This window comes from Malaclemys terrapin, chromosome 4, assembly GCF_027887155.1.
Source record: "Malaclemys terrapin pileata isolate rMalTer1 chromosome 4, rMalTer1.hap1, whole genome shotgun sequence".
In the NCBI taxonomy this organism is placed as follows: domain Eukaryota; kingdom Metazoa; phylum Chordata; order Testudines; family Emydidae; genus Malaclemys; species Malaclemys terrapin.
In genome coordinates, this window is record NC_071508.1 from 66,565,315 (window position 1) to 66,589,453 (window position 24,139).

At 40.3% G+C, this 24,139-nt stretch overlaps 1 protein-coding gene across 3 annotated transcripts in view; it reads right to left on the bottom strand.

Annotated features, from left to right (window-relative positions):
- Positions 1-347: 347 nt before the first annotated feature.
- Positions 348-24,139, bottom strand: part of LUZP2 (leucine zipper protein 2) — a 353,057-nt gene continuing 329,265 nt past the window's right edge. For 2 of the 3 annotated variants that reach the window (XM_054028626.1, XM_054028623.1), the window contains 3 exons: positions 21,137-21,217; positions 2,123-2,203; positions 348-741 (listed from right to left, as the gene is read on the bottom strand). In XM_054028626.1, the coding sequence (XP_053884601.1) occupies positions 637-741; positions 2,123-2,203; positions 21,137-21,217 (267 nt within the window). In that variant the 3' untranslated portion in view covers positions 348-636. The remainder of the gene's footprint in view (positions 742-2,122; positions 2,204-21,136; positions 21,218-24,139) is intronic. The other variant, XM_054028624.1, reaches the window with a different exon arrangement.

Here is a 24,139-nt window from a genome sequence, read left to right on the forward strand (position 1 = left end):
TGGTTTCAACTGAAGAATGTTTATGTTGGTGCTGCATAAGCCACAAAGAAAACAACTTGAGATTCAGTTGAGTTTGTAATGGTTGCCGTTAGAAAAACAAACAAACATCCTTTTACCAGTTAACTGAGTAGACTTGAGATGGAAGGCATTGAAAGGTGATAAATATAGAATCCTATTGTGCCATTTTCATAGTCACTCTTGAGTAGCATTGCACTCTAACTATGTAATTATTATTATTATTTTATGTTAGCAGGCTTTTATCCCCGTTTTGACTTCAGCCTCCCAGTATACAGTAAAGATAGCTATGACACAGAACAGGCTAAGAAAAGAAAACTTCTGAATGGCAGTTCTTTACAAAACAGACTGATTTATAATAAGCAAGTTACTGATCAGGGCAGAATAATATTTCAAAAAACTGGACTGTATTACAAAGCATATCTTCAAACATCCATTTATATTGGATTATTGCTGAGAGGTACTAATTGGTCTATTTTAGAAACTAGACTAATTTACATTCATAAAATAGTGAAAAAAGTTGCATGCTTTAGAAACTTGATACATTATCATGCTTCTGGACTAAAAACAATATGAAGACAATAGCAAATGAAGGACATTGTTAAAATAGCTTGGTAATGTTTACAGTGCTTTTTCTTCTATTTTATCTGACTGTTCATGCTTCTTCTCATTTGTCTCTGCTGATTTTTTAGCTTCAGGTTTAATCCATGGAGGGCTGTGCAACTTCTGTTAACCAACACAAAGGGGAAAACAGAATCAATGTAAGTATTATAATATTATTTAATGTTACACAGCTGAATAGTGGGATGTTAAATAAAAAAGGTCATCTTTCTCATCAAGAAACAGAGGCCTTGATTTTGATCTCATTTTAAATCAATCCTGATTTAAATCAAGAGTTACTGAACTGAAGTCAGTGAATTTACACTTGCGTAAGTGATAGGAGAATCAAGCCAACAATCTGCGGTCATCATATTACATTGGAATACAAAGAATCAACACTGAATGCTTATAGTGCCATAAGAATAATGACAGGTTTCAGAGTAGCAGCCGTGTTAGTCTGTATCCGCAAAAAGAACAGGAGTACTTGTGGCACCTTAGAGACTAACAAATTTATTAGAGCATAAGCTTTCGTGGACTACAGCCCACTTCTTCGGATGCATATAGAATGGAACATGTATTGAGTTGGTAAGACAACTCCCACCTGTTCATGCTCTCTGTATGTGTGTATATATATATCTCCTCAATATATGTTCCATTCTATATGCATCTGAAGAAGTGGGCTGTAGTCCACGAAAGCTTATGCTCTAATACATTTGTTAGTCTCTAAGGTGCCACAAGTACTCCTGTTCTTTTTATAAGAATAATGTGCACACAACTGTAGTTATTTTTGTTAGCCTTTGTACTGCTTTCAAAATAACTATAGTATGTCTGCTGAGTGCACAGATACATTATATGTATATGTATACATATATGTATAATGTGTGTGTGTGTCTCTCAATAGAATTAATCTACATTCCATGAAACCTGTAGCATCTTTCTAAGTGGCAGAGGGGGGGAAAAACAGCTGGTCAATCAGTGGTACAAAAAATGGCTGGAGAATTAGAATGGAGCAAAACTACTGAGCTGCCCAGAGGTACAGCACTTCCCATTTCTGCTACAGAATATCTATGTAATTATATTTTTACTGGACCTACAGGTGAAGGGGTCCTATGATACCATCTGCTGAAATTTTTCTTTGTGTAACATGTTTAATTAAGCACAGTTTCACTAAATCATAGTTATACCCAAGGTTTGGAAATTGTTCTTCCTCCTCCCCCGAAAAAAGAAACCCTAAGTTTATAAGAATGGCCTAGCTGATTATTAGAGCAGTCAAGTTCTTTAAGTATTGAAATAATTCCTAACAGAACTTTCCTAACAGAACTGTTTCTAACAGGTCCTAACATCTTATACCACCAACTTCAATCAAGTGGAGCAGAAGTCTCCATTGTGATTAATGAGGAACTACCTAGAAATCACTGACTTAGAATAAGCAGATACAGTTCAAGGAATTTTGCATTTGATAAAGACACTTTTATAAAAGGGCTCAATTACATGAAGACAAAAGTACCTGAAAGCTAGGATCTGTTTCTGCCATCTTGAGGTGAGGAGATGTTGAATTATTGCGCTTCCCCAAACAAGTCTTGCCAACCTGCAAATACAATCATTGAAACCATATCACCGTTACACAATTTTTTGGGAAAAAAAATCAGTGATTTTCTTCTTTCCTTCAGTAGATGGGATTGACATTTATGTAACCCTTTTTATGTTCAAAGCTCTTTACTAATATTATCCAGTTTATCCTCACAACAGCCCCGTGGGGCAGGTAGGTAAGTAATTACAATTCCCATATTACAGATGAGGAAATTGTGGCAGAGAATTTATGTAGCTTGATCGATGCCACAGAGGGAGTTGGAGTAAAAACTGGAATTAAGATTCAGGACTTCTCGATTTCCATTCCATTACCTAAACCACTGGGCCATCCCTGTGTCATCAGTACGGCAATGGAAACGATCAACAGATTGTGTGGGAGCAGGGCATCTGTCTCTCTAAGTACAGAAAGTGCATTACATTGAGCTCTTTAGATGAACATGAGGTGAGAGGGACAAATCAGCAAAGTTTCTGGAAAGGAAAACTGTGCCTTTGTGATTAAAATCCTTTGGGCATGTCAATAGAATAGTGAATAAAACAGCATTGGTTGATATCATTTATTTGAAGTTCTTAAATACTTTCTTACTAAAAGGAAACAACATAGCCATAGACTGAGAGGTAAAGTTCAGGTTAGTCATGTCTAGGGAAAACCTTGAGAAAGACCTAACAAAGCTAGGTGAATGGGAAGCATGACGACAAATGAAATTTACTAAAGGGACATAAAAACAAACAACAACTAACGAATTAAATATTAGGTTGTGTAAAGAAAATAGTAGAAAATAACACTAAATAATTATTAGACCATTTTAAAAATTGATGGTGTACTGTCACCTAAAAGCTGAAATATTCTGGTCATTTGTCTCAGAAAAGATGCAATAGAAATAGAAAGGATCCAGAGATGGGTGACAAAAGTTAGTAGAGACATGGAAAAGCTTTTAAATTGGGAAAGATTAACTGAAAAGAAAGGAATGGTTTAGAGCAAAGACAAGTAATGGGGGCATGGTTAGGATTAATAATTGTTTTTTATAAGGGACCAATCCTTTATGCTTCATCTCACAAACCAGCCATTAATTGATGTGGTTCTGGGGATAGGAAGAAATTTCCCCTATGGGCATGTGTCAAGGCTGGATCCCCACTTTGAACTTTAGGGTACAAATGTAGGGGCCTGCATGAAAACTTCTAAGCTTAACTACCAGCTTAGCTCTGGTTCGGCTGCCACCATTTCAATGGATTCCATTCCTGAGAAACCTTGAAAAACCTTCACCAAATCCCTGGTGAATACAAATCCAAACCCCTTGGATCTTAAAACAAGGAGAAATTAACCATTCCCCCTCCTTTCTCCCCCCAACTCCTGGTGAATACAGTTCCAACCCCCCTGGGATCTACAACAGGGAGAAATTAACCATCCCCCCTCCTTCCTCCCACCAACTCCTGGTGAATCAAGATCCAAACCCCTTGGATCTTGAACAAGGAAAAATCAATCAGGTTCTTAAAAAGAAGGTTTTTAATTAAAGAAAAAGGTAAAAATCATCTCTGTAAAATCAGTATGGAAATTAACCTTACAGGGTAATCAAACTTAAAGAGCTCAGAGGACTCCCCTCTAGTCTTAGGTTCAAAGTACAGTAAACAAAGATAAACACTCTGGTAAAAGGTACATTTACAAGTTGAGAAAAACAAAGGAAAACTAACACGCCTTGCCTGGCTATTTACTTACAAGTTTGAAATAGGAGAGACTTGTTTAGAAAGATGTGGAGAACCTGGATTGATGTCTGGTCCCTCTCAGTCCCGAGAACGAACACACTCCCAAACAAAAAAAAAAACAAACAACAGCCTCCCCCCTCCCCCCCCCCAAGATTTGAAAGTATCTTGTCCCCTTATTGGTCCTTTAGGTCAGATGCCAGCCAGGTTACCTGAGCTTCTTAACCCTTTACAGGGAAAAGGATTTTGGAGTCTCTGGCCAGGAGGGGTTTTATAGTACTGTACACAGGACAGCTATTACCCTTCCCTTTATAGTTATGACAGCATGATATTCCATATTTGTCCACTAGCAAGTTTCTTGCTCCTTTCTCTGTAGCATCTGGTACTGGTCACTACTAGAGACAGGATACTGGACTGGGTGGGCGACTGTTCTGAACCAGTAGAGCAATGCCTACATTCCTTTAGTGTTTAACCACACTAAATATTGACATTCTGTAACAATGAAGACTTCCATATTACTAACCAACAAATAACTATGAATTCAACCAGCAAAGATGAACTATAGCCTGCATTTTAAACAAGAAATACTGATAAGAACACATCATACCATTGCACTGTATACCCTGACTGGTTACCAATTTGAAACCAGTCCTGTTTCTAATAGTTAAGGCCCTTAGCAGGCCAAGTCCTGGCTATTTTAGAGACTGCCTTCCCATTCATGACTTGAAAAACAGGCAAACACTTCTAGGAAAATGTAGCAAATGAAACCTAAGATAAAGCCTGTGAGACTCAGAGATAAAATATTTTGGTCAAAGGAACTTGTTTTTTAAATGAGTTACCAATAGCAGTTTGAACAAGACCCACTTTGGCCACTTTTAGAATATGCTGCAAGATTCACCCCACCCATTTCCTAAAACTCTTCCACTATAAAAACAAACACAACAGGAACAAAGGAAACCAACAAAGCCAACCAACCAGAGTTTTCTAGTGTCTAAGAACAAACAGCCGAATCTTTTGTGGATGCCATTGAGAGAGTCCATCATGCAGATCAAAATTGACTTGTTTCAGTGCTTACACATTATGGCAATGGGTTCTACAGCAAAGCCTGAGAGAAATTACAAAAGAGTTGAAAAGCTACCTACTGTAATATGAGATGGTTGGAAACTGGAATAAGCATTTTAATAACAATAAAGGGGTTGGGGGAGCTAGCAAATGGCTAGGTTCTTTACAGACACATTCAGTGTGGTATTCCTCTGATTTTTTTGATCCTAAATACCATGGACATGAGCATTCTAGAAAATGCATAGACAGACAAAGGGCCAAACTTTCACTCCCAGTCCAGCAGGTGTAGCCCAGAACAGCAGGTGTAGACCCACTCCAGAGCTCCATGGCCCAACCGGCTCTGTCCCTGCAGAGCACTACTGGAAACCAGTGAGAAGAGGCATGCAGGTAGTCACTGAGGAGCTTTCCAGTCCTGTCTCCCGGAAGCAGACTCCAAGATTCCACCCTCCTCCGCCCACCTATAGGCCTCATCCAAAGCCCAGTGAAGCGGAATGACTCCCATTGATTTCAGTAGGCTTGGGATCAGTCCTATCGTAGTACAGGCATCATGATGGACATCAGGGGAAGCAGTGCCTCCTGGGATATCCCTGTTTCTCCCCACCAAGAGAGACCCAATACATTGAAGGGGTTCCTCTAGACACTTTCCCCTCAAAAAGCACCAGAGCCTCACAGCTCTAAACGGCTTTGTTAGCTAGCAATGAGATCTACAGGTGTAACTGGTACAATTTGATAAACCAATCACTTATCACTTTGTTTAATTATAATCTAATCTTCAGCTGCCTCATGAGCACTAGTTTTGAAGACAGTAAACTATCTGGAGAGCCAGATTCTCAGCTGGTGTAAATCAGCATACCGTAGCGATGCCAATTTATTCCAGATGATGATTTCCCTTTCAAGCTCGGAAAAGGGAGTAACCTGCTGTTTTGATGTAGAAGAACTGAAATAGATAGGAGAAACTCATCATGATTTCATATCAGAATACTTGTTAAATGGCCCGTAATTCTAAAATGAATTTTATTCAAATTTTGGGTAAGATTTTCTTTTTTGTTTTCAAGTAAATATGGCAATTGTCAAGACAAACCAATGTTCTTAGGTATCAGAAAGGTAAAAATAGGGCTTAAAATGAAACCTTTTTGAACGCTTTTTCTTCATAGTGCCAAAACCCAATAAAACATAGTATAATGTGTTTGTATAACTCTGTTAATATCGGATAGATGCACTGGAGACATGAATAACTTACACCACCATATTGCTATAAAATACCTTGAGTCATGGCATAGCTGCCATTATTTCCACTGGAGTTGCAATGCAATTTACTGTGTTTTTTATTGCAATGCACCACACCATATATCATGGTAACTTAGTGAATTAATAAGGCAAGCCTCCAACATTTTATAGGTGGCTTTTTTTAATTACCTGCTGTATGATATACCAAATTTATTTAACAAATGCTAAACACATTTTTTTAACTTACAAAGACTGAACATGAGATTATGGGCTTTAGAATATTTTACTGGATATTATGCATTCATTTTTCAGCAGTTTTATATATCAGAAAATTACTTCTCAGGAACCTTAACAATAAAGTATATGTATATATATATATATATATATATATATAAACAAACATATTAACTCACAAAGACTTTGATACAAATAGCTTTGGGAAACTAAGAAGGTGGGGGGAGGATAAAGAATGTAGCGATCTACTCCTCTATGGATCCATGGCTAAAACTCCTCTATGGGTGAAGCAGTAATCTGTCTTTGTGAATGCACATGAAAGGAGAGGGATGTGTGCTAGGAGACTTCCTTACCCCCAACACACACCCTTCTCTATTAAGCTAATAGAATGGTGGACCAAAATATTAGTCCCTGTGAGCAAAGACTCATCAGTCCTTTCTGTGCCAATGAGTAAATCATCCAGAAAGAGGTGGGTAGGAGGTAAAGTCATATTCCCTTGCACATGTGCAAGCACATATCCCATACCCCATTCTGCCATCCCCTTCTCCCCCATAGAGAAACAATCTTCACCTCATAATTTGCACACAGAACCACCATTGCCCATGAGCAGATGAATGAAAACACAGTTTGCAAGAATGTTAGCGGAAATGCAAATATAGACAGATGAAAACACAGCCAAATGTAAGGGGTAGAAGTGGGATGCGTTCAAGACAGTGAGAACTAAAAAGTTATAACCCACAATCTCTCAGTTAATCCAGTGCAACTCAGTTGTTTTCAGTGTACCAGTCTAAAGCTATGTCTACACTAAGAGCTAAGGGTGTGATTCCCATGCTTGTGTACACATACCCACGATAGCTCAGTGAATGCTTAGTGAGAGCTAGCACACGTGTACATGAGCACACCCCCAGTTTGTAGTGAAGACAGTCTAACTGAGGGCAGGATTTGAACTAAAATTGTGCCAAAAGAACAACATTAGTCTTTCAGTTCTAACCCAATGCACAGCGTCTCCATTTGACAAATAAATCTTAACAGGAATCTCTCTCTTGCTCTTTTGCAAATCTGTGAAGGCTTAGCAGTGGTATTGAATGAAGCCATTCCAGGATGGATGGAGGTGTTTCATGTTCATATTCCCCAAGTCTACTGGGGTCAATGCTCAATTTCAAATGTAAGCTGGTATGAGGGAAATGAGATGGTGCAGGAGCTGTTTTGCCAGCTCTACACCATTGCAGGATCCATATATACTAGTGTGGTCCTCCCTACACAGGATCTGGGCCTATAACTCAGTCTTACTACACCTGGTGATGATTTTGAGCTTGATAAATATATTTTAAAAGTCCATTTATTTCCAGGAAGGACTTTCTGGGATTCATAGCATACGTTTGTCCTCTCCCTCAACCCAATCAGAGAAGTCCAACAAGGTTATTAGGCTTATATCTGCAAAGAAAAGAAACTCTGCAACACCAAGGGGAAAATTAAGGCAACTCCTTTAGAAGATCACTTCACCTCCCTTAGTTAATATCCATTTCAGAGCCCAACAAGCTCAGCTTATGCTTTAAGGGCCAATGTAAAAAAACAAACAAACAAACAAAAAAACAACCCAGAGCTATATTCTTCATATTTTTCTTATTGTTTGTGACAGATGAATAAAGAATGTGGATGTAAGAGCAGCATAGATGAAAGAGATGGATGAGATTATACACTTGGGAAACTATATTGGTAAGCAAGGAAGATATGATTCAGCAGAGATGCATTGGTCTAGTTACAAATATTTGATGAACCATGGAGGCTTTTCTATGAAAGAGAGAAATTATGGGATATTAAGAGACTCTTCAAGGCTAGTTAGTGTGACTAAAAATTGTGATTTAATTTTAAGACTATGAAAAAATAACGATGCTTGTGTCCGACTTTCCCAACATCTCCTTTTATTCTTGATATTTATTACTGATCACTATATTTAAGACTACAAAGTCTTCCTGATGGTAAAAAGGATCACAGAATTCTGAAATTCTAAGTCCATGGTTTCAGCCAATCTGTAACCATTGGCAGTTAGCAGGAGACCGCTCTGTGGCAGATTACCCTGTAAGAGCTCACAAAAAGATTTCTTGCACCTTCCTTTCAAACATCTGTTACTGGCCACCATCAGAGATAGGATGCTGGACTAGATGAACCACTGCTCTGATCCAGTAAGGCAACTCAAGTTCCAACTCCATATTATAGCATTATTGGTACAATGGGTATGTTACAAAAGAGATAGGTGCTGCACTTCTAAGAGGTGCTACTTAAGACAAAAGTCCTGCCAGATACATATTTCACTTGTTTAATCGACTATTCTCAATATGCTGCAATGTGTGATGTTTTGGGATTTGGTTTATTATTTATTATATCATTTTTTGATAAAATGCAGACTTCATCAGCTTGGAAAACCTTTTGATCATCTCATTGATAAAGGTATATATTAGCCTGATCTAGTCACATATTTTAGGCAGGATTGTGGCTCTAACCCCCTGCTTGCATTGGAAGTGAAGGTAGTGATTAAGAGGAACTGTGGTCTGGTAGCTGTCCTTACTGTAACCCTTTCGGAAAAATGCAGCATGCCTCCCCCACTCCATCACAGCTCTTCTTGCTTCGGTTCCTGGCCTCATATTTACCTACCCCCATTGAGAAGTCTAGCTCTGCAGCTAACACCTAATTCCCTGGTTCCTGACCCCAGGGAGTGCATTGAAAGGAGGTGTGCCTGCCCCTATATAAAGGTGGGTGGGGAAAGGCCAGGCAAAATCTAGAATAGGTGTGGCCTTGACAGAGTCTCTCCCTTCCTGTCACTGTCCAGTTATTAACAAAATAGTTAGCTCTCACTACACTCCTTTGAGTTGGATAGGTAAGTATCACTAACCACACATTGGAGAACAGGAAACGGAGACAGAAAGAAGCAGAGTCTGGATTATAACTCAAGCCCCTCCTATCTTTTGCTCATTCCTCTAATCTACACAGCCTTTTGGTTGTGCAGGTGCAATTTTGTTACTCCTCCTCAAATTTAAACAGTAATGGAAGACACGTCAGAGGTGATATCTCGCTCTCTTTCCTGCACATATCCTTCCTCTATTTGATAGGTGTTGAGCTACTCAACCTACAGATACTTTACTAATGAGTGAACTTTACAGATTAACTGTGGGCAAATTCTGAACACCTTTACCACATTGATAATCTGTTAAACTCTTGTTGACTTTAAAGTCTTTCTACTATAGTAATTTTTCTAATCCAGAACCTAATGATTACAGATAATTTATTAACTGACTTGCATATGTTGTCCAATGATATTTGGAGGCAATCCTTCAGGCCCTGTATGTGCAGAGCTCTCATTGAAATCAATGAAAGCCGCATATGCAGACTGCTGCCCACTGTCTGATCCCAAGATGAAAACTTCATGGAAAAAATGATCAATCAAGTTCATTTATTTGCAGCCTATGCTAACCTTATTTCTATTGGTTTATTTTTCTATACTTTTCTGTTTCAATTTTATATTTTCCCACAACATCTCATTAAAATTTAGTCTTGACAAGAATTACAATTTTTATGACTGTGTGAATTTGGTTCTCTGCAAAAAAAGGGGTTATTATTATTTTTTCCTTCTAAACAACAGAACAGTGCTTCCATGGGATGAATTTATTGGTGAGAAGGGCTCATTTCACATTTTCCATGTGGAGATTAAGAAAAATATTAATGACCTCTTTATTTTTATTTGTAAAATAAAGTATCCCATGGTGCAATGCCTCTCACGCCTAAAGCAATTCATTTTTATACATGCTAAAGCACAAAGAATTTGGAATAGTAAATATTAAAGCAGATAGACAATTAAGGCACGGTATAAGACAAAGTATTTATCCATCTTGATCAATTTAGTATGCAGTTTGATCAACAAAGTATGAGTATGTGAGAATTCAACTGATGAAATATGCAGCTTGATCAGTAAAGTAAGCAAAAATTTAACACCTATAGTATTCAGCTTACCCCATGAATTATACAGCAGAGCTAGGGAAATGCACTGCTGGCTGTGTAAATTATGAAAGTGGATCAGTCCAGTATGCATCCTCAGTAATTTTTTTAATAGAATAGTAACATTAGGCATGCCTCTTGACTATTAAACTATTCAATTTGATCTACAAACTATGCAACAACATGACTATGAAGGTATTCAGTTAAATCAGTGAAGCAAGACTCTTAAAAAGAAAACTACATACTGTGTAGATCAACTAATCATTCAACTTGCTTATTAAGGTGCATTTTTAGCATGCTAGCTAGAGCAGAGCTCATGCATCTGTCTATTCAGACTGCAAGGCATGTTCCTAGCTGCAATGTAGACAAGCCCTTAGTGTTAAAGCTCCATAGAGTGTCAATGGAGTTAAGCTGGTGTAAAACTGATATCTACGAGATCAGAGTTTGATCCGGAATCTCCTGGTTTCACATTGCAGAGGTAGAATATATTTGGGGTTTGGGTGGGTTTACAATCCCCGGATTTTTCTTGTGTTATTGGTTCAAATGATCTTAAACTTTCAAAGAGGAAGTAGATAAAATCTGCTAAATTTCACCTGGTTTAATGCCAAAACTCTCTGAAAGGAGAAATTTAAATGATTTCAAGTCAAAATTATAAAGGGCCCAGGTTTGCTCAAAAGTTCATTATCCCTTCCAAACTTTTCAATTATCTTGGTTTGGCATTTGAATTTGTATCAAACACCAGTCAATCAAGTTTTGCGTGTTTTCGTGTTGTTTGTAAATATTTCACATTGATCGAATGATTAAAATGATAAATTCTGCTCTCAGACTGGACTTACACCAGACCAACTGAGAGAATTTAGACTATAACAAGTTAGGCTAGGTCTACACTACCCGCCTGAATCGGCGGGTAGAAATCGACCTCTCGGGGATTGATTTATCGCGTCCCGTTGGGACGCGACAATCGATCCCCGAATCGGCGCTCTTACTCCACCAGCGGAGGTGGGAGTAAGCGCCGCCGACAGAAAGCCACAGAAGTCGATTTTGCCGCAGTCCTCACAGCAGGGTAAGTCGGCTGCGATACGTCAAATTAAGCTACGCTATTCACGTAGCTGAATTTGCGTATCTTAAATCGACTCCCCCCTGTAGTGTAGATGTACCCTTAGTTCTCAAACATTAAACACATATTGTCATGCTCCTTTCTCCCTAGTTCTAGGTTCTGAGATTTCTTCCCTTCTCTAGTTCTGATGCTGCATATTGAGAAGAATGTTCTTTTGTCAGTTTCCCTGATTTCTAAAGTAACTTGTCCCCTCAAAGATGCAAGGCCAAAGACTTAACTGAAGGCAGTGAAGTTGCATCTGCTTATCTGCTTACATCCATGGCTGAACTTGACTTGTTAACTGTTAGTCTTTTTTTTCCTCATGATAATCCGCTAACCTACACAGATGGCTCATGTTTATATAAACTTTATTGTTGTATCTTGTTTTAAAATACACATGAGCTATTAAAATATGGCATAACTATGGTAAGGTGCAGAATAAATTTTTTCCTTTGAGAACTGTCCTGTATCATTAGCCAAATTACTTCTATGTTTAGTACAAGGACACACAAACATCTCTCATCAACTATTATAATGATCTACTTAAATATCTGGAGAGCCTCCAAACAGCTTATTAAAGAAGATGTCGTGCTAAATATATGTAATATATTTGAGTGTGTGTTTCCATTGGTTCTTGATTAAGGTATTCCCTACAGTTTTTCCACACTTTAGCACTCTTGTTTTAGGCATTCAGTGTACTGGTTTAATAGTTAAACCAAATTGTTTTAACCCTTCATGACCTTTATAGTCTTTTTTTAGGCAGCATGGGACAATTGAAGTCAGATTCAGAATTGAGCCAGCCTGAAATGAAATTTGTGACAGTAACAATTTTATTTTTCTCTTGTTACCACACTGGCAATGGGGGGTGGAGGATAGTACAGTGATCAAAGCTTTGCTGTTAAGAATGATGCAAAATTATGAAGCTAAATACCATGGTTGCTTAGAAACATGTGTATATTTTGGTCCAGTGCTCAATGTCCTTTGCCACTGAATGATTAATGAATTTGTTATATTTGTTTACTGCAGGAACATGAAGGCAGTAAATAAAATCTGTACTACTTTTGTTTTTCAGAAAAGGCTGAGCAAGGGCAAACACAGAGAGTTAGAAATCCAACACAAGATGAATATAAGCTGTTTAAATAAAGCAACTTTTTATAAATTGCTTGATGTTATTTCTGACTCCCTGCAATAGGTGATTCTAAATGTTGTGTCATATGCATCAGGATTCTCTGGACTGAAGAAGGTAGTGAATGACCTTTGGATGGTGCTTTTTCTTTTTTTGGGGAGGAGGGGTGTGAAAGTTACACATTGATAATATTCTTCATAATATTGTAACAGAAGGAGTCTAGTTTCTGCTTGAGACATTGTTCAGTCCAGGATTCTACACTAGAAGGGCTTGCTATGCACTATAAGTAAAAATACATGAGGTGAAATCCTGATTCCGCTTGAAGCCAACAGAAAAATATATCATTGACTTCAACTGAGCCAGGATTTCACTGATAATCTCCTAGCTGTCTGACCACTGGAAAACATCCTCTTGAATTTAATTGACAAGATTCTTCTTATTAAAGTGTTTTATAAATGCCAGGGATGAGTAAAAGAAAATTGGTATTGGTATTGGAGGCAAACAGAGGTCCTGACTCAGGCAAAATGTCACTGATTTAAATAAACCAAGACATTAATATTGCAAGATGATCTAACTACTTGTAGCCATTGAATGTCCCATGGGAGGGGAGGGGAGGGAGCTCTTTTTTCCCAGCCTGTCCAATTTCCAAATGAATTAATTTCATTCTGCTTATCTAGATCCAACCTATATATAAAATTGTATATGTATTCACTTTAGAAATTACATACATTAATATGAACACATAAGCCATAAACAAAAATTGCAGCAGGAGTAGCAAATTAAAAATAATCAAAATATTTGGCCATAAGGAGTGCGGGGGGGGGGGGATATCTGATATATTTGACAAGCCCTTTACCTTCTCTCTCTTTTCTTTAGAAGTCTAAAATACCACATGTTCTTCTATGGTAGTCAGTCATTAGAAGAATAATCCTTCTACGAAATTATCTGATAAACAAGATTCAGTTTAACAATTAAGGGATTTTTCCACCACTCTGAGAAAAGAGTTGCTGAAGGTTTCTTAGCAACATCTTGATTCTGACCATGTTCATTAAGTTCCGGTTTTTAAACTCAGTTTTAACCCTTATATTATTTTTTTAAAATAAATGACAGATCATAACTTGTCATGCATTTTCTACCACCTTAATTGTACTTTGGTCACTGGAACATAATATTTTAAAAAATCTGACCATCTTCAAACATTTCCTATTTAAAAAATAACAACAAAGAAACATAGAAATAAAGTAAAACCAACATGCAAACAAACATGTGGGAAAAAAAGGTACCGTTCTTCTTCCCAAACTTGGAATTTACTCAAAATGACACAGCTCAGAAGTGCAGACAAGAGCATTGTCCTATTGACAAGAGGAAATACCCAACTTTCCAACAGGTGCAGTATTTGCTTCTAGTTCTGAAAAGTCCTGAGATATCACTCCTTAAAATAACATTTTGGAAACATTTTTTTAAAGAAGGGGGGCAGGATTTCAAGTCTTTTTTCAGGTTTCTAAAAATATCAAATTATAGTTTCTCTCCCTCCTGTGAAGCTGGACTTCAAGACAATTGAGGCACTGCTTTCCCTGGGGGACTGTACTTTGATGCAGTAGGTCAGCTTGTGTGTCCCTATGACCTTGAGAGCTATGTTGGCAAGAGTTTTAATGCCTGCTAGGGCCACCCAAACTGGACAGACCAAAGGGTGGAAGCAGATAAAAAGCAGTCAACTGGCCCTCCAGATTGGGAGGAAATACAAATAAGGCAAAATGGAGAAACCTCTAATGAATACGCATTAGGCATAGTGGTGTCAGCATAACACATTATAAAGTTGTATCCCAGTCTGATGTGCTTTGGAAGGGAGAGATATGGCCCTTGGGAGATGATGACCACTGGTGATGGTTGTGATGGTGAGGTGGAAGAAGAACTTCCACTTCAGGTTGTTTTTCAAGGGATAGTGTAAGTACAAGGATGCTCAACTCATTCTGCCTTGCTGGGTTGGAGTGTTTATGAAGTTACTACCTGCATTAATAAAACTATTATAAGTTTAGTGTGATTTCCTAAGTGTGAGTGTTGCAACCATGCCCATCAGGACTCCCAACTGAGCAATAATTCTGATACTACTGGGCCTGACCATGGGAAAAGAATCTATCAAATTGATGAGTGCTAATTGGGGAATCTATATCAGTAATACGATCAATATATAATCAATAGATCAGGCAACAATAAAACCATGAAATAAAGCTTTTACACCTACCTGCATCATCATCATAACATGCATTCAGTTCCAGCCCACTTTTTATCATTTTTGTAATGTATCCTTTATAACATCTATTCTATACGTTTAATTTTTTTTTTTATTACTGATAAGCCAAAAACTCATTGACTTGATTTACTTGACTGATGGATCCATCACATTTTACCCTTATTTTTATTTTTTTTGTTAGCCGGAAATATACTGGTTCTCACAGAGCCAGGCTGTGACTTGTCCTGAGCACACATGCAGGGGGTTTACTCCCTGGCACTGGCTACACATACTAGGGGCAGGGCCGGATTAACACTCCTGTGGGCCCGGGGCTATTAGATTTTGTGTATGCAAGTCTTTTTCCTAATTTAAAACAAAATTATCGCAATTATGGCATTGAGGCTATTAACGCTATACTAAACTTGCCTTTTAATTAACATAAAGCCATTCTGTGGTTAGATTTCAGTCTTAAAACATGTAGACTATAGTTAAGTTAATTCAAAATAGCCTACTTCTTACCTTAGAAGAGCTATTAGTTTCTTTCTGGGAGGGAGTTTGGGTGCAGGAGGGGATTCTGACCTGGAGCAAGGGGCTGGGGTGCAGGAGAGGGTGCGGGGTCTAGGAGGGCGTTTGGGTGCAGGGGTTTGGGGTGCAGAAGGGGGTGCGAGGTGGAGGCTCTGGCTGGGATGAACTTACCACAGGCGGCTCTCAGTGCAGCAGGGCTCAGGTAGGCTGCTTGCCTGCATGCTGTGGCCCCACAACGCTCCCAGAAGTGGCCGGCTTGCTGGCATGTCTCTGCGCACCCTTGAGAGGAGGGGACAACATGTCTCTATGCGCTGCCCATGCCCACAAACGCCGCCCCCGCAGCTCCCATTGGTCGGTTCAATGGAGCTGTGGGGACGGTGCTGGAGGCGGGAGCAGCGGGTGGCGACGCCTCCCCCCCGCCAGGGGCCGCAGAGACATACCAGAAACCGTCCGCTTCCAGGAGCAGCGTGGGGCCATGGCATGAAGGCAGCCTGCCTGAGTCCTGCTGCAATGTGGCCCCCCCTTAGCCTGGGTCTTAGACTTCAGCCCGTAAAGCCCCTGCATTAATCCAGCCCTGACTAGGTGGCAGCAGCACAGAAGGGAGCTTGTTGCAATTGAATATAGCTCTCTGCTTTGTTAGATCAGCTGACTCTCGGACTAAAGGGCAGTTCAAATTCATGCCTATATGCCTCCAAAAATTTTCATTTTTGAAAGTAAAATATTAACTGTATATTTATTTGTATTAAGACTGTAGATTCTAAACAGAGACATACTTAGGAAATACCATTTAATATTCAAAGACAAAATACCTTCCTTTCTTAGCTCATTCTACTTTTGGAGTCTGTGGTCATTCATGGTAGAATAAACTGGAAACAATATTTCCAACATTAGTTAATGTTGTGCTTTTCAGCTTGTTCAAACCTAAAATTGTTTTATCTAGGTTGCTTTTTAAAATCATCTACAATTTTGGGGGGGCAGATGGGAGGGAGCATATAATGACGTCCTTATATCATGACACAGCTACCACTGAGAATTTAGCCTAATTAAGAACTGTATAGAGGTTAAGAGAGCTCTTCAGAAAATTGTTTCTCTCACCAAAAATTTCTATTAACATTGAAAAAAACAAACTTTAAGCCAAAACCTTTCAGCTGAAAACTAAAATCAAATTTGGAAATGCTTTGCAGTGTCAAATGGGAATTGTAGTTAAAATGCCTAATGCCCCTCTTCTCCAATGTGGGCCAGGATACCTGGCCAGATTGTATCTCCCATAAGAACATAAGAATGGCCATACTGGGTTAGACCAATGGTCCATTTAGCCCGGTATCCTGTTTTCCGACAGCGGCCAGTGCCAGGCACTTTGGAGGGAATGAACAGGACAACCATTGAATTTTCCATCCATTGGCAGTGAGAGGCTAGGGATACCTAGAGCATAGGGTTGCATCCCTCACCATCTTGGCTAATAGCCATTGATGGACCTATCCTCCACGAATGTATCTAATTATTTTGAACCTTGTTTTGGCCTTCACAACATGCCCTGGCAATGAGTTCCACAGGTTGGTGTGTGAAGAAATACTTCCTTTTGTATTAAACCTGCCTATTAATTTCTTTGGGTGACCATTGGATATTGTGTTATGAAAAGGGGTAAATGACACTTCCTTATTTACTTTCTCCAAACGATTCATCATTAGTGATCTCTATCATATCCCCCTTTAGGCTCTTTTCCAAGTTGAACAGTCCCAGACTTTTTAATCACTCCTCATATGGAAGTTTTTCCATACCCCTAATCATTTTTATTGCCCTTCCTTGTACCTTTACCAATTCTAATATATCTTTATTGAGATGGGGCCACCAGAACTGCATGCAGTATTACAGATGTAGGCATACCATGGATTTATATAGTGGTATTATGATATTTTCAGTCTTTTTATCTATCCCTTTCCTAATGGTTCCTAACATACTATTAGCTTCTTTGACTGCAACTGCACACTGAGTAGATCTTTTCAGAGAACTATCCAGTGACTCCATGATCTTTCTTGAGTGGCAACAGCTAATTCAGATTTCATCATTTTACATGAGTAGTTGGTATTATGTTTTCCAATGTGCATTACTTTACATTTATCAACATTGAATTTCATCTGCCATTTTATTGCCTAGTCACCCAGTTACAAAGGTCCCTTTGTAACTCTTTGCAGTCTGCTTTGGACTTACAAAATTACTATCAATAGTTATCTCCAAATTTTGCTACCTCACTGTTTACCCCCTTTTTCGGATTTCTGATTACGCTGAACAGAACTGATCTCAGTGCAGATCCGGGGGGAGACACCACAATTTACCTCTCTCCATTCTGAGAACTGGCCATTTATTCCTACCCCTTGTTTCCTGGCTTTTAACCAGTTACTTATCTATGATAGGACCTTCCCTCTTATCCCATGACTGCTTACTTTGTTTAAGAGCCTTTAGTGAGGGACCTTGTCAAAGAATTTGTGAAAGGCCAAGCACACTATATACACTGGATCACTCTTGTCCACATGTTTGTTGACCCCCTCAAAGAATTCTAATACATTGGTGTGGCATGATTTTCCTTTACAAAAGTGATTTTGACTCTTCCCCAACATATTGTGTTCATCTATGTGCCTGATAATTCTGTTCTTTACTATAGTTTCAACCAATTTGCCTGGTACTGAAGTTAGGCTTACTGGCCTGTAATTGCCAGGATTGCTTCTGGAGCCTTTTAAAAAAAATTGGTGTCACATTAGCTATCCTCCAATCATCTGCTACAGAAGCTGATTTAGATGATAAGTTACTTACGACAGTTAATAGTTGTGCAATTTCATATTTGAGATCTTTCAGAACTCTTGGGTGAATACCATCTGGTCCTGGTGACTTATTACTGTTTAATTTATTCCAAACCTCCTCTTTGACACTTCAAATTGGGATAGTTCCTCAGATTTGTTACCTAAAAAGAATGGCTCACATGTGGAAACCTCTGTCATATCCTCTACAGAGAATACTGATGGAAAGAATTCATTTAGCTTCTCCACACTAGCCTTATCTTCCTTGAGTGCTCTGTTAGCACCTGGATTTTCCAGTGGCCCCATTGTTTGATAGGCTGCCTGCTTCTGATGTACTTTTAAAAAATTGATGTTAGTTTTTGTGTCTTTGGCTAGTTGCTCTTCCGGTTCTTTTTTGGCTTGCCTAATTATACTATAATACTTTACTTGGTGCCTCATGGTCTCCCCTTTTGTTGAGCCAACATGGGCCATCATGGGAGATGTAGTGCAGCTAGGGAAAGCAGTCCATAGAGAAGAGTTGGAGCATGTGGCACCAAAACTATAGCTCCCATAAGTATCCCACAGAATATCTGAATCACACTTTTTCAGCTTTTTGGCAGAAAACCAAAAGTGCTTCTGTTGTCAGTTTTTTTTCTTTTATAAAAAGTCAAAATTTTCTGCAGAAAACAGACACTTTTTGTGAAAAATTTCATTTAGTCAAAAACCCAATTTTCTGTTGAAAAAATTTCAATGCAATTTTTTTGGCCAGCTCTATTTAAAAAGTATGGCCACTATGCATTAATTGCTTTAGTTCTGCCTCAGTAATCCCCCCTGTAATGTTTTAACTACAGCTGCTCAAATAATGAATTATTTGTTGTTCATTATTCACGTTATTCTCTTGTTTTAAAAAAATTCTGTGCTGCAATCAGTGAGCAAAACATACCATGTGACATAGGTATATATAATACTGAGACACTGATTGATGGGGACCATATTTGCAAATGGCCCTGTGACAGGGTCGGTTGCTCACCGCTGTGGCGCCCCCTCCTGGTCGTCTCGGGGAATTCGTTTGCGCCAGTAGGGCGCCCTCTTTGGGTGGCGTCCCGCCTGTCATCTCGCCTTTGTGGGGTGCACGGACTTGCGTTGCTCCCGACGTCGGCGTCCTCTTCTAGAACACTGTCCTCCAACAGTGTCCCTTTGTCCCTTCACACCCCCTTTCGGGGGGTAAACAACAGCCCCACACCTTCGAGTCCAATCCTCACAGTCCAGGACCTGGCGTGGTTCTGGCCGGCCGCTCCCTGCGGCTGTGCGTAGGGCAGCACAGCAAACAAGGGGGGAAAAAAGGGGGGGACTCAGGCCCGCCCACTACTCTGAGTCCCGGTCCAGAGGCCCTCAGGCGACAGTCTTGCTGTCTTCCTTCTCCTTCCTCCTCTGACTATCCCTCTGGACCACTTCCCCAACAGCCCTTCGCTACGCTAGGCCTCCTCCTCCCAGGCCTGCCGCCTAGCAGGCTATGAAGTAGGGCCTTCTCCCACTCTCTCAGGCTGGCCTGCACTGCGCTGTCCGTGGTGCTGGCCTCCCAGCTCTGGAGACAGACCTTCCCCTCTGAAGGCCTGGGACAGACCAACTGCTCCTGTTCTGGGCAGTCTTTTATATGGCTAGGCCGGGCCCTGATTGGCTGGCTCCAATCTGCCTTCTGATTGGCTCTCTGTAAGCCCTTCCCTGATTGGCTATGCATCTGCGCAGGCACCTAGGCCTGCTGCAGCCCACCCTCTCTGGGCGTGGGGCAATCGCCCCACCACAGGCTCACAATCTGAAAATAAGTTGTCAAAACTATTCAGCAAGTTCTTGGGAAAAACAAAAACATTCACCAAAAATAGGGATATATTCATGAGCAATTTGCTAAACAAAAAACAGTAAGTGGTATCAGGAAGGAGCTTGGTACAGAGTTGAAGGCAACAAGCTCAACTCTTTCTACTTTGCAGTGTTAACTGAATCAGTTCTTTCCTTAAAATGTTGTGTAATATGTTCCTGTTGTGCTGTTAAATGGCTCTTGTGTTCCATACAGAAGATGGCTGCACTTCTGAGGTGGGTAAAGTAATCCCTGCATAACAGTTTAAGTGTGTGGATGAAAGATGTGTAAACTGCTATTATTGTTACCAGAAGGCTTTCCAGTTACCTACAGATATAGTGGTTGTTATATTTAAGGAAAAACTAGTGTGTTTAGTATTTCACTCCAGGCTCATTTGTCTCTTGTCTTCTCTTATTGTTTTTTTCATGTCTCATTAGGACATTTGCTAAGACCATATTAGTGTGATATCCTTTGCAATATCCAGGGAAACATCCAAATCAGCAATACTCTACTCTTTTTTGTTTTTATTGTAACACAGGCCATAATAAATTGGTTTGAGGTTTGTTACTATACTACATCAGTGTTTTAACTGAGTAAGGGCTGCAGTTCCAGCCCACTGTCTCTGATGCGTTATAGATTTGAGCTTTCAGCTTGTTCCCTAGTCGCAGTTGACAAGATCGCAGATTTTTACCATTACTGCTCAAGTTAAACATCTGCCTTAAGTTCCTTCTCTCCCCCCCCCCCCAGCCCATGAAGCATTTGTGACATCTATGCTTGTTTATTAATGTGAATGTTATATAACAGGATTCTGTACCTCACTGTGTTCCAAATCTCTAAGGGAATAAGTAGATTGCTGAACAGGTTAATCATTAAATCACATCTCTTCTACTGCTTTACTGTCACAAAAGATTTAAAAACCCTGTTAACCAATCCCTAAAGAAAACCCAGGGAGTACACTGCATACTTGTACACCAAACAGTATTTGCTTCACAGCATCTGAACATGAAATTGCTTTTAAAATATATGTACTGTCTTGATTATTAAAAACAGATAGCATTAAAATTGTCTCTAAGGCTTTAATATTTGCTTTCAGTCTATATTAAGTACTGACTCCCAATCTTACATCTTGAGAATCACACTCCTGGACACTTCGATTTGCTTCCTTTGTTGAGGCAAGGGTCTCCTTATCTGCTGAGGCATTTTGCTGAAAGTAGGAAAGAAGAAAATGAAAAAAAAAGGAAATACAGAGACAACCTGTAGACAGAATTTACATGAAAATCAGGATTACAAATAGAATGCAATAAGTTTATTGTAAATTATCAATTACTCTTATCAATTACTCTCTATTTTGTATTTCCAGGGCATTTGTGTCTTGCAAAGCATTTTGATAAATGTGATTACTTATCTATAAAATCAATAATAATCAAGATTTCCTCGCAGAAGACTGGAATATAAAGATTTTATTTATTGATAAGCTTTGCCTTGGATAGCACTTCCTTTATACTATTGTGTAACGCAGCACACATTTGCCTAGACTCTCCTCTGCACCCAGATACAGCCAACACACAAGGCAGGGAAGAGAAAGGGAATATCAGTAATCTATGCCTATCTTAATCTTTTGGTACTTTTGAGCCAGGCTTGCTTATTAGCATATGTTGGAACATCTTAAGAACTGCTTTATCTTATTCAAACTGGCTATGATCTATGGGACCTTACAGAGGTTGTGAATTGGGGTGGTAAAAACATGCTCTTCTCTATGCCCACTATCAGGGGCAGAGAGTTATATGGACCTGTGGTGCCCAGGCTCCAGCAATATTCAGGATCCGGAGGCCCAGCTCCACCAATATTTGGGGCCAGGTCTCTCCCCCAGCCCCATCTGCCATCCCCACGCGCCTCTCCCAAGTGTCCCCCGGCCCCCACCTGCTGCCCCTGCGTGCCTCCTCCAGACCCCAGAGCATCCCTGCCTCAAGCGGGTGGCTGCCTCCTGTTCTGCTCTGCCAGCATCAACTGTTGCTGCAGAGTCCAGAGCCCCCCATTCACTAGTGCCAGGGCAGGCTGCTCCTGCCCTTCCGCCTTGGACCCTTCCCTTTTCCGGTGGGACCCTCCACCAGCACAGGAGGTCCCCTGCCTGGAGTCACTGCTCCTGCCCCACGCTGGGCAAGTGGCAACCCCATCTCCCACCCCCAGTGAGGCTACAGTGAGGGGCAGCAGCAGGGGAGGAGGCGCACACGTGATGGCAGTCCCTCCCCAGCACCCATCACAGGGGAGGCCAGGGGGCGTCCTGGAGCTGAGAGGGGTAGAAGGTGAGTGTACTGCTGGGGGGTGGGGGTGGGAAGAAGGGGGCCCCTCTCCCGGAGCTCGCTGCTGCAGGCAGGGAGAGGTATGGGGGGAGTCCTCCTCTCTGGCCTCAGCCCCAGAGCCCACACCCCAACCCTCTGTCCCAACCACGAGCCCCTCTCACATTCCAAACTCTCATCCACAGCCCCAGCCAGAGCCCTCATCCCCCCACACCCTAACCCTCTGCCCCAGCCCTGAGCCCCCTCCTGCACTGTAATCAGGGCCACCGAGAGCGGGTTCGGGCCCTGGTGAAAATTTTTTTTTGGGGCCCCCAGCAATGGCGGACCAGCTAAACAGGGCCAATGAGGGGGGGGGGGGAGACCGGGCCCGGAATTTTTTTGGGCCCCCCAGCAAGGGCGGACTGGCTAAACCCCCTTCCGGACCGCCGGGCCTCGGTAATTTGTACCGGCTTCCCGCCCCCCCCCCCCGTTGGCCCTGACCTTAATCCATCATCCCCAGCCCCACCCCACAGACCTCACCCCCACATCCCAACCCTCTGTCTGAGCCCTTCCCACACCCCAAACCCCTCATCACCAGCCCTACCCCAAAGCCCTCACATTTTTACATTATTTTAAAAGATATATATTGGGCACCACCAAAAATGATACAAACCTGCCGCACCGACCCACAGTATGTCCCTCCCACCCTTAAAACAGATTATTTGTGTGTTGAGAGCAGTTGGTATAAACTGTAAACCAGCTGAGAGATCTCTAACACTGGGAAAATTCTCAATTGTCCCTTTTCAGCCATATTCCAACACTTTGTGCCATTACAATGGTGCAAAGAGACAAACAGCAGAAATGAATCTGGATGTTATTTCGATACAGAATCTGTACCACAGTTACATTATATAGATATACATCACATCATACTTTTGTTGTTTACATGTAGTAATGTTGATAGTTCCAGGTTCCCTCATCCCTAACAAGAACTACAGTACAGAGTGACCTGGCTGGATAAACATATAGGATATTTTAAATATATGAACCATTAAATTTGAAGATTTCATCTTCATATCAGTTGTACATACTGTTTGTTAATAAAGTATAAATAAAACACACACCAGCTGAAAAATAAAATGTAACATAAAATTGCCATTGTAGTACAATATGCAACACAGTTTAATGAAGAATTTCAGTGGATCATTATCACAGCCTGCTCATTATCAGTTATACAGGGCTATCTGTTCTGAAAGCACTAAACCCATGATCATTGTGAAAATGTCTACCATATTTTTATTGTTCTTCAATTTCTATCAGAAATTCTTTAGGGTATGATCCAAAGTCCACTGAAGTTAATATGAAGACTTCAGCTGACATCAGTGGAATCTGAATCAGGCCCTAAGTGCCTCAAAATTGTGAGATCCTTGAACCACTGGAAAGAGAATTGATTACTCCAGTGACTATGGCCTATCGATAAGGCTCAAACATTGATTTTGGAATTTATTGTAGGATTTATTCTCTGAGAATATATTAAAATGTGTTCTCAGAGAATAAACCCTACAATAAATTCCAAAATCAATGTTTATGAGCCTTATTGATTTTGGTATGAGTTTCAAGTCATGAAAAGTTTAGCATCTGTATCTGGATGAATACTTTCAGATGAAGTTGGGCTGCTCTATATTTCTGGCTGAGATCTTGAAACAAGTTAATCTTGCATTTTGTCTAAAATTTCACAACAATTTAGCTGGGAATAGGCAACCAAATCACCAATGTTGGTGATCTTCAATGACCAGTTTTGAAAGGTTGTTCCATCTTTAGAGCCCTGCAAATCTGCGGATATCCGCAGA